At 41.6% G+C, this 19,171-nt stretch overlaps 1 protein-coding gene across 1 annotated transcript; it reads right to left on the bottom strand.

The window, feature by feature from the left end:
• Positions 1-256: 256 nt before the first annotated feature.
• On the bottom strand, positions 257-19,135 carry LRRIQ4 (leucine rich repeats and IQ motif containing 4). The gene is made up of 7 exons (XM_070753578.1): positions 19,061-19,135; positions 17,316-17,517; positions 8,229-9,378; positions 4,808-4,981; positions 2,694-2,832; positions 2,393-2,589; positions 257-480 (listed from the first exon to the last, which is right to left on the bottom strand). Exons 2-7 carry the CDS (start codon positions 17,405-17,407, stop codon positions 331-333), a joined length of 1,902 nt encoding a protein of 633 aa, XP_070609679.1. The 5' UTR covers positions 17,408-17,517; positions 19,061-19,135; the 3' UTR covers positions 257-330.
• Positions 19,136-19,171: the final 36 nt, after the last annotated feature.

Here is a 19,171-nt window from a genome sequence, read left to right as displayed (position 1 = left end):
TTCTTGACAGAGGAAGCGAGAGTTTTCCAAAGACAATTTTCATGGTCATGTGGCCAGCATGGTTATACACTTACTTGAGGATTTCAGATGAAATATTAGACATCCAATATCTAATCCTCACCTATTGATGGGTTGGATAGTTAATTCATCTTCTCTTCAGGTTTCCCATCCCAACCACGTGAAATGTTCTTTGATCAGTAAAAAAAAACTTCTTTACCTCTAAAGATAAACAGGGATTAACAAAAAACAATACTCATTTTGTGTGTGTTTATTCCTCGTGTTCTTTTTCTTGCAGACTTTCCAAAAGCCTTGTACAGCTCCAAGAAATAATTATTTCTTCTTCTTGGCTTTGGGTTTTTCTTTCTCCTTGCCTTTCTTGGCTTTGGGTTTTTCTTTCTTGACCTTCTTGATCATTTTTAGGACCTCTGAATAGGCCCCAACCCCTTTGCGTACCATTAGGCCGCGCCACCAAGCCTGGACCTGTGGGAATGAGGGAATAATTAATACCCCAATGTGGTTAGCAGTTGTTATGTTTCTTTGCAGACGCTGGACAAGATACACTAAGCACCTCCCTGGATTTGTTCTTTGGATTCAGGCACAAAATATGTCAGATAATTCAACTCTTCTATTCCCCCCCCATCCCTCAATATTTAAATTTCCTTTATGACAGTGATGGCGAACCTTTTTTTCCCTCAGGTGCCGAAAGAGCATGCACAAGTGTCCACACCCACAATTCTGTTATTATTATTATTATTATTATTATTATTATTATTATTATTATTATTATCATCATTGTCATCATTATCATCATCATCATCATCATCATCATCATTATCATTATTAATTAAATTTGTATGCCGCCCCTCTCCGTAGACTCGGCACGGCTCACAGCAATAGTAAAAAGCAATGTACAATACAAATCTAATATTTAAAAATCTAAACCCACATAATTTAAAAAGACATACCATACATAAACTATATAGACCTGGGGAAGATGTCACAGTTTCTCCATGCCTGACGGCAGAGGTGGGTTTTAAGAAGTTTACGAAAGGCAAGGAGGGTGGGGGCAGTCCTAATCTCCGGGGGGAGCTGGTTCCAGAGGGTCGGGGCCACCACAGAGAAGGCTCTTCCCCTGGGTCCCGCCAGATGACATTGTTTCGTCGACGGGACCCGGAGAAGGCCAACTCTGTGGGACCTAACGGGTCGCTGGGATTCGTGCGGCAGAAGGCAGTCCCTGGGGAGGGTAAAAACAGCATCCCCCCCCCCCCGAGGCCCTCTGGATGCCAGAAACAGATTGCTTCCCAACTTCTGGTAGGCCCAGTAGGCTCGTGTTTCGCCCTTCCCAGGCTCCAAAGGATTGCCTGGCACCGGGGGAGGGTAAAAACGTCCTCCCTCATCCCTTCCCGATGCTCTGGAAACCAAAAACAATCTCCCAGTGTCTCTGTGCAAGCCAAAAAGCTGGCCAGCACACACATGCACATTGAAGTACAACAGCCCACTTGCCAGCAGATATGGTACCCATGCCACAGGTTTGCCATTACTGCTTTATGATAATGAATACTATGAAACTTGTACAATTTGCCTTTCTTTTTAGTATTATTGTCCCTAATCCCACACTAATCAGATTATACGAGGATATTGTGATGATTTAATCATATTTTCCAGGAAGTATATTCAATTCCTGGATTCTTGCTTTTTTTAAAAAAAAAGGGGAAAGGAAGAAGCAGTTAATTACCAAACAACTTTAAAGTGCAGACTCGGGGCGGCTAACAACAATGATAAAAAACAACATGTAACAATCCAATTTAATAAAACAACTAAAAACCCTTATTATAAAAACCAAACATACACACATACATAACTTGTAATGGCCATGGGGAAGGAATATCCTAACTCTCCCATGCCTGGCGACAAAGGTGGGTCTTGAGTAATTTGCGAAAGACAAGGAGGATGGGGGCCGTTCTAATCTCTGGGGGGAGTTGATTCCAGAGGGCCGGGGCCGCCACAGAGAAGGCTCTTCCCCTGGGGCCTGCCAAACAACATTGTTTAGTCAACAGGACCCGGAGAAGGCCAACTCTGTGGGACCTAATCGGCTGCTGGGATTCGTGCGGTAGAAGGCGGTTCCAGATGTATTCTGGCCCAATGCCATGTAGGGCTTTAAAGGTCATTACCAACACTTTGAATTGTGACCGGAAACCGATCGGCAGCCAGTGCAGGCCGCGGAGTGTTGCAGAAACGTGGGCAAATCTAGGAAGCCCCACGATGGCTCTCGCGGCCGCATTCTGCAATATGCTGGCTCTGTTAAAAAGTGCTATTGCTAACATGTTGTAAGCCGCCCTGAGTCTAAGGAGAAAGGCGGCATTAAAAAAATTAAAATAAATAAACTTCATACCTTTACCGCTGTCTCTTTGGTTTTTCTTCTTTGTCGTAAATATTCCCATATGGCTGGCAACCCTTGAGTGAATACCTCCACGGGTGGGCTCATCAGAGGATTCCCTTCCAGCGTTATTTCTTGCAATTTTTCCAGGCTGTCCAACTCGTCTGGGACTTGAAATATTTGGTTGTGATGGAGGAATAGCTTCTGCAAATCTAAAGGCAAATCAGAAATAAAAGAATGAAATGGCGTGATGAGCTCAGTTGGCTAAGGAGACCAAGAATTTTCTTGTTTGTGTTTGTCTTTTTCTTTTGTTTACCTTGTAGTTGGCATATGGATTCAGGCAGATGTATAAGAAAGTTGTTATGAGCGTCAAGTACTTCCAGGTTATTCAATAATCCTATGCTTGATGGAAGACTCTCCAAGTAATTGTTTTCGATGTACAGTTCCTTTAAATTCTAAGGGGGAAATGCACATGTCCATTGGGCCAGATGTGGCTACTGACTTGTCGAGAAACTCAAGCAATCTTCAGAAAAATGTTAGGTGAAGCCACATATCATTTTAAATGGGGGGAAAAGGCAAAACTGAAACTGCAGGCCCTTCCCCAGAACTGACGAATCACTCAAGATGTTTGTCTCCTGAATCTTTGACACCTCCATTTCTTTGCCCCCAAAGTATCTTAGAGTCTCCCAGCTAAGTCAGCAATCCTTTCCTCTCTCAAGAAAGTCAGATGAAAAGTAGCACCAATCAGCTGGTATTTTGATGCCTGCTGGGTGACTACCTTGCTGTTTTGATCTTGCAGTTAAGCGATAAAACCCAAGGGAAATCACAATTTACCAACCAATACTCAGCTCAGATAAGAAAACATCAAGATATGGAGGGTTAGTTTGGTCTAGTGCAATGGTACCCAACCTTTTTTTAGCCATGCCCCACCTAAGTTACATCTCTAAAATCCTGACGCTCCCTCCCTGTGACATATAATTCTTACTTTTCAAAAAGTGAACTCCTACTCACACATCGTGTGTGTGCGAGATTTCCGTACACAGAATCAAAAAGGTCCAGAAATAGGCCAAAATAAGGAAGTGGCCGCCACTTGCTCCGCTCGTCGCCTCTTGCCACTGCTCACCCCACTGTTCAGCCCTACTCGTTGCTGCTCGTCCCGCTCCGCCGCGAGTGGTGGCTCCATCCTACCACAAGCAGCCTGCCTACCACCCGCTTGCCATGCCACCACCCACCACGCCACAAGTGGCCCGCCCGGCCCTTACCTTGCTCCGGCATGTGACCTCCTGCAGGGACACCAAGAAGATGGGCCATGGCACAGGGAGCAGGCCGGGTAGCCCCAAGCTCTGGCCACGTGGCTTGCTCTGTGCTCTCCCGCGCCACAGGCATCTCTCTCCTGCAGCACGGGAGAGCAGAGAGCAGGCCACCCGGATGGAGCTTGGGCAGGCCACTTTTGCTGCAGGCTGCCACTCTAGGCGCCGCAGTAAGATTCAGCTGCTGCACATGCGCAAAAGCAAAAAACCCAGTAATTTTTATTGGAATCATGCTAGCGGCATTGGAGCTAAGCTACACGCCCCATTGCCACCAGTGGAACGGCGTTCCCACCGTTCCGGCCTGTGGCCCATTCCTGCAAACAAGCCACGTTGTTTGTTCTGACAGTCGAGTAGTTATGGGATGCACCGATGATGTCTCCTCAAATGGTGATGAAAAGTTTGCAACCAAATTGCCAAGCTCGGAGCTCAAACCAACGGCTTCAGTTAACTACTGTCTTGGTTAGCAACAGAAATGTTGGGCTCAATTGTGGCCATAAGCGGAAGACCACCTGTACAGAATCCCCTGACTGGTGCCAATCTCAGTTCTGCACAACATTTGTAGCCAAAGCATCCCATAACTTCATCAGGGTAAGCTTTGTGTGTGTGTGTGTGTTTTTAAAGAAGAATGCAGCTCACTTTGAACAGTAAAAATCTGCTGACTGCTGCTTACTGTATACTTTAATCTGTAAAAATTAATAAATAAACTTTTTTTAAAAAAAGAATCACACAGCTTAGCTTCAGTGGCATCATCAGAATTTTTTCTTTCTGCAAACAATAATTAATATGTATGCATATGCGTCCTTTATTTTTTCTAATTACTGCAGTGAACAATAACCTGAGAAATGGGGACCATGGAGAACAAATCAGATGAAAACCTTATACAATCTTGATCTTGGCCAAAAGTCCAAGAGCCAATGAATAGATGTTTCTCAAACTCACCAACTTTAAGATATGTGGGACTTCAATTCCCAGAATTCCCTAGGAAATTCTGGGAATTGAGATCCACATATCTTAAGCTTGCTGATATCGATAAAGACTTTTTGGGTGAACAGTTTTCTAGGCCCGCTATTTACATTGCAAATGTCTTTACTTCCATTTGTATGTTAGCATTTTTTCTTACCTGCAGTTGGCTAATATTCTCTGGTAACTCTGTTAATTTGATCCCTCTATCTTGTCCCAGGTACAGTGTCTGTAGTGATGTAATATGGAATATTTCCTCCGGGAACACAATGAACCTGTTGCCGGTTAGACCAAGGCTTTTTAGCTGACAAAGCTTATTTACCGCTGGAGGTATCTTGATGTTTTCAAAATACAGATTTGGGGAAATACATATTATTCAGTTTGTATTATTATTATTATTATTATTATTATTATTATTATTATTATTATTATTATTATTATTTATTGGATTTGTATGCCGCCCCTCTCCGGAGACTCGGGGCGGCTAACAACAATAATAAAACAGTATACAAAATAATCCAATAGTAAAAACGATTAAAAACCCATTAATATAAAAACCAAACATACATACAGACATACCATGCATAAAATTGTAAAGGCCTAGGGGGAAAGAGTATCTCAGTTCCCCCATGCTGGATGGCAGAGGTGGGTTTTAAGTAGCTTACGAAAGGCAAGGAGGGTGGGGGCAATTCTAATCTCTGGGGGGAGTTGGTTCCAGAGGGCCTGGGCCACCACAGAGAAGGCTCTTCCCCTGGGTCCCGCCAAGCGGCATTGTTTAGTTGACGGGACCCGGAGAGGACCCACTCTGTGGGACCTAACTGGTCGCTGGGATTCGTGCAGCAGAAGGCGGTCCCTGAGATAATCTGGTCCGGTGCTATGAAGGGCTTTATAGGTCATAACCAACACTTTGAATTGTGACCGGAAACTGCTCGGCAACCAATGCAGACTGCGGAGTGTTGGTGTAACATGGGCATATTTGGGAAAGCCCATGACTGCTCTCGCAGCTGCATTCTGCACAATCTGAAGTTTCTAAACACTTTTCAAAGGTAGCCCCATGTAGAGAGCGTTACAGTAGTACATTTTAAATGGGTTCTAAAAATTGAGTGAATTTCTCATTGATTACCAAGTACCCTTTTATATGCCAGTATCTTCTAAAACAGGGGAACTACCAAGGTTTCTATAGGTGATTCACAAATATCAGATTGACAGCTGTGATCACCTGATTATGGTCCCCCTCTTAACTTTCGTCTGGCAGACAAAGCTGAATTCTTCCAGGTTCTAAAGTTTATTCTCTTTCTCCTTTTTAAACTTCTATTTTCCTCATCACCCTCAGTATGCAATGTCTGTGGAGTCTCCTAGCACCTTAATAAAAAAGTTAATAACTCCAGGTGAAATATAACAATTAAAAAATGATGTCCTTTAGAAGACTCCAGGATATTTTATTCCACATGAAAATCAGTGTTGGGTCTCTACCGGTTCACCCTGGTTTTGGTGAACTGGTAGCAGCAGCGACAGGAGGCTCCGCCCACCCAACCGCATGTCATCACGGACGTTCTGCGCATACGCAGAAGGTTCTGTGCATGCGCAGAAGCACTGCATGTGTGCGCACTCCCATTCCTGAACCGGGAGCATAGGTAAGTGAAACCCACCACTGCTGGAAATGTGAATCAATAGTGATGGGCGAACTGAACCTGCACAATTTGGGTCCATACTGAATTTTGCAGTGTTCGGTATGCCGAACACGAACCCGAAAATTTTTGAAAGTTCGGGCAAAGTTCGGGGTCGTGTTCGGCGTTCGGAGCTTTGATGTCCCTGGCAGGTTGCTAAGGACGCCAAGGTGATCACTTGGAATCCAGGAAGTGATCACCTTGGCGTCCTTAGCAACCTGTCGGTGACGTCAAAGCTCCGCCCCCAGAATCTCTTCATGGGAGGGATTCCCCGTTCGGGTTCGAGTTCAGGTTCGGTTCGGGTTCGGCCGAATTTTGTGTAAAGTTCGTCCGAACTTGCCGAACCCGAACACCGTTGGGTTTGCCCATCACTATGAATCAAGTCACTTACCACCAGAAATACATTCATTCATTCATTCATTCATTCATTCATTCATTCTACATTTGAACAAGCAAAAAGAAAATAAATTAAAATGTGGTAGGGACAGTAGGTACGATAATGCACTTATGCAGCCTCCCTTAGGGAGTCCCAAACATGTTTTTTTTAGGAGGCAACTGGACTTTCTTGTTTGTTTCTTTTGAAAAACGAAAGGCGGGGAAAAAAGCTCTGAGCTTAAGAATCTTATTGGATGAAAAGAGAAATGTCTTCAAAAGAAAAAACAAACAAACAAGGAAGTCCAGTTGCCTTTTGAAAAAGCACCTTTGAGACAACCATGACCTGGATTCAATTCAATTCAATTTATTAGACTTGTATGCCGCCCCTCTCCGAGGACCCGGAGCGGCTCACAACATGCAATACAAACAATATGTATACAAATCTAACAGGAAACTAAAATTCCATTATATAAAAAATAGTCAGTCTACTCAACCACATCCATACATGATATATAACGGTCAGAGAAGAAGGGGGCATGATCTAACTGCCCCATGCCCGGCGACATAGATGGGTCTTAAGTGTCTTGCGGAAGGCAAGGAGGATGGGGGCAGTATGAATCTCCATAGGGAGTTGATTCCAGAGGGCTGGAGCTGCCACAGAGAAGGCTCTTCCCTTACATCCCGCCAGACGACATTGTCTGGTCAACGGGACCTGGAGAAGGCCAACTCTGTGGGACCTTATCAGCCGCTGGGATTTTCCTTCCTATGGTGGCCTATCTGAGGCTGAAGGAAACTGCAAAGTATGGTCCAAAGGGTTTGCAGCCTTAATGGCACAGGGGAAGCTCCACCAATTTTTTTTGTGTCCCACATGAAACACACGTAACAAGCAGATGGAGCAATCTTGACATTTAGGATTGCAACCTGTGGCTAATTCTGCACAGGAGCCTCACGTTTATTGACTCATGTCTACATATTTCCTCAACCCTATGTAGGGAGAGAAAGCTGAGCTAACAAGCAGATCTTGGCCAGCTGTATGCAAGTGGTAAATAAAAAACAATTTCTCACTGCAATTTTTAATACAATATTTTGTTACAAAAGGTCTTTTAAAATTAAGGGGATATAAAAGCAAAGTTGCAATACACACATTGCAACTACTGTATTATTATCATTATTTTACTTGCCAAAAAGCATAAGTTCCCATGTTTTTAAAGATGAAAATGTATCTGTATATGTTTATGTGTGTGGAATTGTTGGTTTAATCGAGTGGTCCTTATATTTTCTAAATGTTTATTTTGTATTTGACAATTTAAACTTTGAGAAGTGCCCCTAGCAAGTACGATTCTGCCTCTATACATCTTTTATACTTTTAGGCCCACCCCACAAAATATATCAGTGGTTTTTCAATGATATAAATCTGATAACAATCTACAATTATTGATCCTTTAAAAAAATATTTAAGGATATTTTAAATGAATTTTAATTTACTATGGGAGGTGATCTTACCTGGGGAAGTAAAATATAAATATGGTGGATAAATACCTCACTTATCTGATTGTCGTCCAGGGACAATATCTCCAGATTTTCCATTGCACAAATCTGTGCTGGAAACTCTTCCAGAAAATTTTGACTTAGATCTAAAATTGTTGTATTGCTTAGTTTTCCAAAAGTAGGGTGTAACGTTTTCAGGCCACAGTTCTTCATATAAATTATAGTAAGGCTTTTCCAGTGCCGTAATGGACGTGGGAAACCAGCCAATGCATTCCCAGATATGCTAAATTCCTTCATTTCTGTCAATTGCTTTAAACTTCGAGGGAGCTTGGTCAATTTATTTGTTGACAAATCAAGGACAGACAGTTTGCCACACTTACTCAGTGAATCAGGCACTGTTGTCAGATTGTTATAGGCAAGATAAAGCTGAGATAAATTCTGCAGGGATGAAATTTCAGCTGGAAGGACACTCAGATTATTTTTCTCCAGGTCTATAATCTCTAGATTATGCAGTTGACAAATTTCCAAGGGAAAATGTTCAAACCCATTCTCTTTTAGGTAGAGCTCTTGAAGTTTGGAGAAATTCACTATTTCCTTGGGAAAACATTTTAGATTGTTGTTAGAGAGTCCCAGCAGCTTCAAGTGATGAAGATGTCTGCAGATTTCCAAGGGAAATTCATCCAGATTTATATCATAGAGTCTGAGATGCGTTAGGGCTAGTAGTTTACTGATGACTGCAAGTGAATCGAACGGAAGTAGATTACCGCTCAAATCCAGACTTCGGAGATATTTCAGGTCTCCCAATTCCTCACAGAGCTCTGATATCCTGTTCTTATTCAAATAAAGAACCCGAATATTCTTAAGGTTATTTATTGCTCCTGAGATGCTACAAATTTCATTCCTTTCCAGATGTACTTCCTCTAGGTCTTCCAGCTCAAACACTTGCCATGGGATGTTTTTCAAATTCCTGTTGGCTAAATCGATGAAATAAATCCGGTCTGTGATCTGCACAGGAACCAGAATCTCTTCTTTGGATTCTTCGGTTCCCAAAATTTCGTATATTATCCTTTCGAGATCAGACGAACGCCTTTCCTCTGTGGTTGCTAGTTGTTCACTTTCTTGAATGGCAGGAAAAGTTTCAGAGCGGAGAGCACATGCTTTTGCAGTATAAGAGGTCTTGCAGGCACCAATCGGAATGTAACTGTTTTCCCAGAAGGAGAAAAGAAAAACGTTTTCAGCCATGTCTTAAAATACAGGGGGTCCTCAATTTACAAACTGTTTGTTTGGCAGATGTTCAATGTCACATCGGCATTGAAAAAATGAGTTATGATCAATTCTCACACGTACAATGGCACTTAGCAACCAGCATAATTTTTTATTATTATTATTATTATTATTATTATTATTATTATTATTATTATTAATTAGATTTGTATGCCGCCCCTCTCCGTAGACTTGGGGCGGCTCACAACACAATAAAAACAGTTCATGACAAATCTAATAATTTACAATTTAAAAATGTTTTTTTTAAAAAACCATTATTAAGCAGACATACATACAAACATACCATACATAAATTGTATAGGCCCGGGGGAGATATCTCAGTTCCCCCATGCCTGACGACAAAGGTGGGTTTTGAGGAGTTTACGAAAGGCAAGGAGGGTAGGGGCAGTTCTAATCTATGGGGGGAGCTGGTTTCAGAGAGTCAGGGCCGCCACAGAGAAGGCTCTTCCCCTGGGGCCTGCCAACCGACATTGTTTAGTTGACGGGGCCCAGAGAAGGCCCACTCTGTGGGACCTAATCGGTCACTGGGATTCGTGCGGCAGAAGGCGGTCTCGGAGATATTCTGGTCCGATGCCATAAAGGGCTTTATAGGTCATAACCAACACTTTGAATTGTGACCGGAAATTGATCGGCAACCAGAAGGAAGGAAGGAAGGAAGGAAGGAAGGAAGGAAGGAAGGAAGGAAGGAAGGAAGGAAGGAAGGAAGGAAGGAAATATTGTTTCTTGCTCTTGAGTTAAAATGGTATATACAAAATATACCCACATTTTGGTGGACGGGTATGAATGTTGTCTGGTGGCGGGCACTTAAACACTGAGCACATTGTTATATGTTGTGTGCTGTGTGGATGTTATATATTATAAAAATTAATAAAAATATATTAATTAATATATATATTATATTGTTTAAAATTTTTAGAAAAAATAATTAGGAACAATACCCCAGAGTTTGATTAGATGTGAGACCATACACAAACGTAAAGGTTCCCCTCAAATGGGTGCTAGTTATCCCCAGCTCTAGGGGGAAGTGCTCATCTCCATTTCAAAGCCGAAGAGCCAGCGCTGTCCTAAAACATCTCCGTGGTCACGTGGCCGGCATGACTAAACACCAAAGGCGCACGGAACGCTGTTACCTCCCCACCAAAGGTGGTCCCCATTTTTCTACTTGCATTTTTCTACGTGCTTTCAAACTGCTAGGTTGGCAGAAGCTGGGACAAGCAACGGGAGCTCACTCTGTTACGTGGCGCTAGGGATTTGAACCGCCGAACTGCCAACCTTTCCATCGAAAAGCTCAGTGCCTTAGCCATAACTGGGCTCAATTGAGACAACAGTGTGATGAAATGACATAAGAGAGGAAAACTCTTCTTCTCTGGAGAGAGGAACAGTGATGATTTTTAACCCCTGCAAGTTGCCACTTGCTTCCTGATATAACTGCCAGATTCTAGGACGTTGGCTTTTTTTTCAAATAAAGATCGAATCTGATTCGCTGATGTGCCGCTGATGTCATAAACTAAACTGCCAACGGCTGACATTCGTACTAAAGACCAAGGATAGGCAGACATATATTAAGAAGGTAGAAAAAGAAAATGCTCTCCCAACAAAGTTCCCACGAAGGCAGAACCATATCACCATCAGATTCCAAGGTATTGTTACAGAAAAACGTTGGAAATGAAGCCGGTAGATCAATAAAAGCTTTGCATATACTCAGTTATTTAAAAGTTGGCTTTCTTGAGCTGATATACAGAACCCAAACTTAAGAGCGAAATCATTCCAGTACAATTGTCCTGAGAAACTGGCAGGTAGCATCAGAATAGAATAGAATAGAGTAGAATAGAATAGAATAGAATAGAATAGAAGAAAAGAGAAGAGAAGAGAAGAGAACTCCTTATTGATTGCACACACAAGAATTTATCTATCTATCTAATCTATCTATCTATCTATCTATCTAATCTATCTATCTCTCTATCTCTCTATCTAATCTCTCTATCTCTCTCTCTATCTAATCTATCTATCTATCTATCTATCTATCTATCTATCTATCTATCTATCTATCTGTCTATCTAATTATCTAATTATCTATCTATCTATCTCTCTATCTATCTAATCTATCTATCTATCTAATCTATCTATCTATCTCTCTCCCTATCTAATCTATCTATCTATCTATCTATCTATCTATCTATCTATCTCTCTATCTCTCTATCTAATCTCTCTATCTCTCTCTCTATCTAATCTATCTATCTATCTATCTATCTATCTGTCTATCTAATTATCTAATTATCTATCTATCTATCTCTCTATCTATCTAATCTATCTATCTATCTAATCTATCTATCTATCTCTCTCCCTATCTAATCTATCTATCTATCTATCTATCTATCTATCTATCTATCTATCTATCTATCTAATTATCTAATTATCTATCTATCTCTCTATCTATCTAATCTATCTATCTCTCTAATCTCTCTTTCTCTCTCTCTCCCTATCTAATCTATCTATCTATCTATCTATCTATCTATCTATCTATCTATCTATCTATCTATCTATCATCTATCTATCTATCTATCTATCTAATCCATCCATCCACCCACCCACCCACCCACCCATCTATCATCTATCTATCTATCTATCTATCTATCTATCTATCTATCTATCTATCTATCTATCTATCTACCTACCTTTCTATCTATCTATCTATCTATCTATCTATCTATCTATCTATCTATCTAATCCATCCATCCATCCATCCACCCACCCACCCACCCACCCACCCACCCACCCATCTATCATCTATCTATCTATCTATCTATCTATCTATCTATCTATCTATCTATCTATCTATCCATTTAATTCGACTTCTATGCCACCCAATCCCAAAGGACTCAGGGCAGTTTACAACAACAATGTAAATACAAACACAATAAAAAGAAGTCTTAAAATTTAAAATCTAAAAAAACCTATAAAACCCTAATAAAAAGCTCATCAATTAACAAATCACAACAACATGCATACTAGTCAGGTCAGCGGTTCAGATCTCATCACCGGCTCAAGGTTGACTCAGCCTTCCATCCTTCCGAGGTGGGTAAAATGGGGACCCGGATTGTGGGAGCAATAGGCTGGCTCTGTTAAAAAGTGCTATTGCTAACATGTTGTAAGCCACCCTGAGTCTAAGGAGAAAGGCAGCATTAAAAAAATTGAATAAATAAATAATAAAAAATCCGAATGAATAAATAAATAATCATACATACAATTTGGCCACAATAGTTGTTAATTCATGACCCCCCTCAAAACCTGCTGGCAAAGCCAGGTCTTCGTGGCCTTATGGAAGGCCAGTAGAGTGGGAGCAGTATGGACATCGGAGGGGGGGACGGGGGGAGAGAGTTGATTCCAAAGAGCCGGGGCAGCAATAGAAAAGGCCCTTCCCCTCAGCTCAAACATTTGTGTTTGGTGACTATGCTCTCAGTGTACATAAAAGACAAGATACATTTGTCAAGAACCATGAGGTACAACACTTATTGATTGTCATAGGGGTCAAATAAGCAATGAGGGAACAATAAATATTAATAAAAATCTTAAGGACACAAGCAACAAGTTACAGTCATTCAGTCATAAGTAGGAGGAGATGGGGATAAGAATGAGGACTAGGTGCTTTTATCAAGAGGCAATTGGAGTTTCTGTTTTTTCTTGGAAGACATTTCACTCTCATCCAAGAAGCTTATTCAACTCTGATTGGGTGGTGGGGAATGAAAAAAAAACACCTCCTTGTATTTATTTATTTTTTAATATATTTTTATTGATTTTTAATATCTAATTTCTAATGCCTCCGGGTGGGTTAACATCCATATATTTACATTTACATTGATATATTATTCATTTTTACATTTGTACACATACAGTATTTCTTTATAATGTTATATCTCTTATTGTTGATTTGTATTTCTTTTTTGTGTGTGTGTCCAATTGTACCACTTCGTTTAGGTAGCATAGTAATTTGAGTCCTTTTGATCGTTCAATTCCATAGTTTACTCCTTGTATTTATACTCTTTGTATATACAGTGTTCCCTCAATTTTCGCTGGTTCGAACTTTGCGGAAAGTCTATACCACGGTTTTTCAAAAATATTAATTAAAAAATACTTCGCGGTTTTCCCCCCTACACCATGGTTTTTCCCGCCCGATGACATCATATGTCATCGCCAAATTTTTGTCCGCCTTTAATAAATATTTTTTTAATACACTTTAATAAATAAACAGGGTAATAATCTAAATGGTTGTTAAGGGAATGGGAAATGGTAATTTAGGGGTTTAAAGTGTTAAGGGAAGGCTTGTGATACTGTTCATAGCAAAAAATAGTGTATTCACTTCCGCATCTCTACTTTGCGGAAATTCGACTTTCGCGGGCGGTCTTGGAACACATCCCCCGCGAAAATCGAGGGAACACTGTATTTTTATTGATTTTTAATATCTAATTTCTAATGCCTTCAGGTGGGTTAACATCCATATATTTACATTTACATTGATATATTATTCATTTTTACATTTGTATACATACAGTATTTCTTTATAATGTTCTATCTCTTATTGTTGATTTGTATTTCTTTCTTTCTTTTGTGTCCAATTGTACCACTTCGTCCAGGTAGCATAGCAATCTGAGTCCTTTTGATCGTTCAATTCCATAGTTTACTCCTTGCATTTATACTCTTTGTATATACTCCTACATCCAGCTGTCTGCAAGGAGTATAAATCCTTCCATTCCTCACCATCCAATCAGAACTGAAGAAGCTTCTTGGATGAGAAGTATTCATTTTATTGTATTTGACTTCTATGCCGCCCAGTCCCTTGGGACTCAGGACAGTGGTGAAAGGTCTTCCAAGAAAAAAACAGAAAATTCAATTGCCTCGTGAAAAAAGCACCTTTGGGACCACTATGATCTGGATGCCTGAGAATCTGCATAGATGCTTGACCAGGTAGCAGTGGAAAACTGTTAAGAATTCAGTTCGCATAAGAGAAGGGGGAAAAAAACCGGTTTTCTTTCTTTAATTTTACACCGCTTAACCATAGATTTCTACCACTGCGTGACCTTGAGATTGCAATTCAAAATCAGGAGCCCCACCACTGGTTTAGATGGATGGACAGGCTTTATGTCAGTGCTGGATGAAAGTCCTGATTCAAAGGGGAAGCGTGGTTTGAACTGTAGTATTCCTTGTGTACGTCAAAGTTGGCCTTCTCCGGGTCCCATCGACTAAACAATGTCATTTGGCGGGACCCAGGAGAAGAGCCTTCTCTGTGGCGGCCCCGACCCTCTGGAACCAGCTTCCCCCAGATATCAGAGTTGCCCCCACCCTCCTTGCCTTTCGCAAGCTCCTTAAAACCCACCTCTGTCGTCAGGCATGGGGGAATTGAAATTTTTCCCTTCCCCGTAGGCTTATAGAATTTATACATGGTATGCTTGTTTGTATGATTGGTCTCTTAAATTGGGGTTTTTTAGATTATTTTTAATATTAGATTTGTTTACATTGCCTTCTTTATTGTTGTTAGCCGCCCCGATTCTTCGGAGAGGGGCAGCATACAAATCTAATAAATAAATTAATGAATAAAAAGGTCATATTGATGGGCATGCCCAAGTATCACCTGGAGCCGCACATGAGTGCTTCGTTCACATTATGCTGTTAGCATAAGTTAGCATGAATTTTGCTCAGGCTTTGCAGTTACAGATTTCTGGAAATTTCAGGGAAAGTTCATGTTCTCAGGAACAGACAGTGTTGTATGAGATCATGAGAATAGATGGGAGAACTAGCTGGTACCATTAGACAAATTCCTTTGCCTAACTTTCACACAGGTTTCCTGTAAACTCCTATCATATACCTGTAGCTTTATCTATGATATGTTGGCATAGAAACATAGAAAGATAGAAGATTGACGGCAGAAAAAGTCCTCATGGTCTATCTAGTCTGCCCTTATACTATTTCCTGTATTTTATCTTAGGATGGATATATGTTTATCCCGGGCATGTTTAAATTCATGCTTATGAATTACACCATCATGTAGAACTGTGCATGTGTATTAGCTGGATTAGGTAATAAAGAACAGAGTATGTGTGAAATAAGTTAGTTTAAGATGAGTTAGGATAAGTTGCTTCTTTTAGTTCCTTTGGTTTCTTGGCTCTCTTCACTAATAAAGTACAGTGTTCCCTCGATTTTTGCGGGGGATGCGTTCTGAGACCGCCAGCGAAAGTCGAATTTCCGCGAAGTAGAGATGCAGAAGTAAATACACTATTTTTGGCTATGAACAGTATCACAAGCCTTCCCTTAACACTTTAAACCCCTAAACTGCAATTTCTCATTCCCTTAGCAACGATTTAGATTATTACTCACCATGTTTATTTATTAAAGTTTATTAAAAAAATATTTATTAAAGGCGGACGAAAGTTTGGCGATGACGTATGACATCATCGGGCGGGAGAAACCATGGTATAGGGAAAAAACAACAAAGTATTTTTTAATTAATATTTTTGAAAAACCGTTTTATAGCCCTTTCGCGAAGTTCGAACCCGAGAAAATCGAGGGAACACTGTAAGGCCTTCGGCTTTTTTCACCCTGCAATGATCTTCGTCTATCTTTGAATTATTTGTAACAACACAACATTGAACCTTATGTGGCTGAAAATTGCAGCCCTTGGCAATTCAGGGTGTTTTCCTGTGCAAGGCCCGGAAAGGATTCATCAATTTAAGGAAGGCAATTATTTCCTTTAATTCAGTGGTTCCCAACTTGGGGGGTCGGGACCCCTTTGGAGGTCGAACAACAATTTTACAGGGTCACCGAAGACCATGGAAAAAGACAAAAGACAATGCATGCGCATTGCAACATTTCACACATGTATGCCCTAGCGTGATTTTGCCTGTGCGCATGCACAGAGGGACGATTTTCCTTTTGCGCATGCTCAGAGAGCTGAAAATCACGGGAAATTATAAACAAAGATATTGACACACAAGGACTGGCAAAGACAGACCGGAGCCATTGTGCCAGCATTGCGTAATTGGCGGGCCGCTACCGGAACAGCGCACTGGAACCAGTGGCGGGCTACAAGCCAGAACGTTAAATTGCGCTCGCCACCGCGGCTCATAAATTCTTGCGGGACCAGCGTGATTTTGCATCTGTGGAGGAAGCAAAATCGTGCGCAGAGCTGTAGGCCCACCCGTGTTTCGGTATGTGCAGAAGCCAAAAACCTCACCGAAATACAGGCGCACCTGTAATTCTGTGCGCAATTTTGCTTCCTCCACTGGCGCAGCAACAAAATCACGCTGGTCCCGCAAGAACTTACGAGCCGCGGTGGCGAGCGCAATTTAGAGTTCCGGCTTGTAGCCCACCACTGACTGGAACCCACCGGTAGGAACCCACCATGCACAAATCCCAGCGACCGATTAGGTCCCACAGAGTGGGCCTTCTCCAGGTCCCATCAACTAAACAATGTCGGTTGGCGGGCCCCAGGGGAAGAGCCTTCTCTGTGGCGGCCCCGACTCTCTGGAACCAGCTCCCCCCAGAGATTAGAACTGCCCCTACCCTCCTTGCCTTTCGTAAACTCCTTAAAACCCACCTTTGTCGTCAGGCATGGGGGAACTGAGACATCTCCCCTGGGCCTATACAATTTATGTATGCTATGCTTGTGTGTATGTCTGTTTAATAATGGGTTTTTAAAAATATTTTAAATTGTAAATTTATTAGATTTGTTATAAACTGTTTTTTATTGTGTTGTGAGCCACCCCGAGTCTACGGAGAGGGGCGGCATACAAATCTAATAAACAAACAAACAAACAAACAAACTGGAAAGTATTAATAGCTACTGAAATCCAGAGGACTTACTCTGTTGATCGGACTTTCCTGTACGCTACTATTTTAGATAGAGTGACTTCTGAAGGTCTATATTTGATACTTCCCTCTGAAGCACTGGTCATGTTCGCAAATTCTTGTTATTTCTCGGTGCAAATAGAACCAATAAAAAAGCAGACAGTTGCTTCGCTTACTGCTTTTCTCAGGCCTCCTGTGCATCCGTTTTGTGTATCCTCTAATTATTACAAAACAAAAAGAAATCATGACATGCATTAGGGTGATTTTAGTTGCTGTCACTGCAGTTTAGCCAATAGGAAATATATACATATAAAATGCAATGGGCAAGGGAAGCATTCCAGGTGATTTTTCCAATAGATTATGTGTAAAAACTTCAAGATTTAAAATTATTCTGGCAATTGCCAGGTTCTCTCAGCTTGTTAGACAAAATACCTCAAAATTATACACTGCTCAAAATAAATAAATAAAGGGAACACTTAAACAACCCAATATAACTTCAAGTAAATCAAACTTCTGTGAAATCAAACTGTCCACTTAGGAAGCAACACTGATTGACAATCAATTTCACATGCTGTTGTGCACATTCAACTTTGTACAGAACAAAGTATTCCATGAGAATATTTTATTCATTCAGATCTAGGATGTTTTATTTGAGTGTTCCCTTTTTTTTTTTGAGCAGTATATATATATTTGCCAGGATCCAAAGACCCAGAGAAGGACATTGTAGTAAAACCATGAAGCCATTCAAGCAACTGTCTTGTGCTTCTTTTAATAAAGGGCTAAAGTAAACTTTTCAGCATTGGTCGAAATTTCCCTCTGTTCTTTGCTTTGATCTAGTACTGGTTTACTGTTCTAGTGGCTTCGTTTTTGAGAATAAGATGGTTCCCAGAAAGTCTCTGTACTGGAAAAGCAGAGAATTCTTGACAAACAAAGAAATGTTTCTCCCAATGATCAGAGAAGACCAAAAAACCAGGGGTCTTTTGATATAGAAGGAAGGAAGGGAGGAAGGTGGAGGGAGGGAAGGAAGAAGGAAGGAAAGAAAGAGGGAAGGAAGGATGGAAGGGAAGAAGGAAGGGAAAGAAGGAAGAGAGAGAGGAAGGAAAGAAGGAAGAAAGGATTGGTGTGAAGAAGGGAGGAAGGAAGGAAAGAGGGAGGGAAGGAAGGAAGGAAGGGAGAGAGAGAGAAGAAAGGGAGAGAGGGAATGAGGGGGAGAACGAAAGGAAGGAAGAAAAGGAAGGAAGGTAGGAAGGAAGGAAGGAAGGAAGGAAGGAAAGAGAGATGCATGAGAGGGAGAAAGGAAGAAAGGATTGAAAGAGAGGGATGGAAGGAAGGGAGAAAAGGGAGGGAGGGAGGAAAGAGGGATAAAGGGGAGGAAGGAAAGAAGGAAGGAAGGACGGTGAAAGGGAGGAAGGAAGGAAAGAGAAGAATGGAGGAAAGGGAGGAAGAGAGAAGGGAGGGAGGGAGGGAAGAGAGGAATGGAGGGAAGGAAGGAAAGAAAGAGAGAGGGAAGGAAGGAAGGAAAGAAGGAGGAGGGCGATAGGGAGGAAGGAAGGGGAGAGAAGGAATGAAGGAAAGAAAAAAGGAGGGAGGGAGGGTGAGAGGGAGGGAGGAAGGAAGGAAGGAAGGAAGGAGGGAGGGAAAAAGAGGGATGGAAGGAAAAGAGAGAAGGGAGGAAGGAAGGAAGGAATGAGGGAAGGAAGGAAGGAATAGCCATATTATCTTCAAGCTCTACCGATATCTTCCAGGCTCTACCGCTATACCGATAGCTTTGTTGGCTGAAGAACTCTGGTCGTTGAGGTCTCAAAGTTGCAAAGGTCGGAGCCCACGGCTGCAACTGGGGAGGAGTGAGGGCCGGGGGGGGGGGGGGGGAG

Source organism: Erythrolamprus reginae, chromosome 5 (assembly GCF_031021105.1).
Source record: "Erythrolamprus reginae isolate rEryReg1 chromosome 5, rEryReg1.hap1, whole genome shotgun sequence".
Classification (NCBI taxonomy): Eukaryota; Metazoa; Chordata; class Lepidosauria; order Squamata; family Dipsadidae; genus Erythrolamprus; species Erythrolamprus reginae.
Note: the sequence above shows the minus strand (reverse complement) of the source record. Positions and strands in the feature narration are given on the sequence as shown.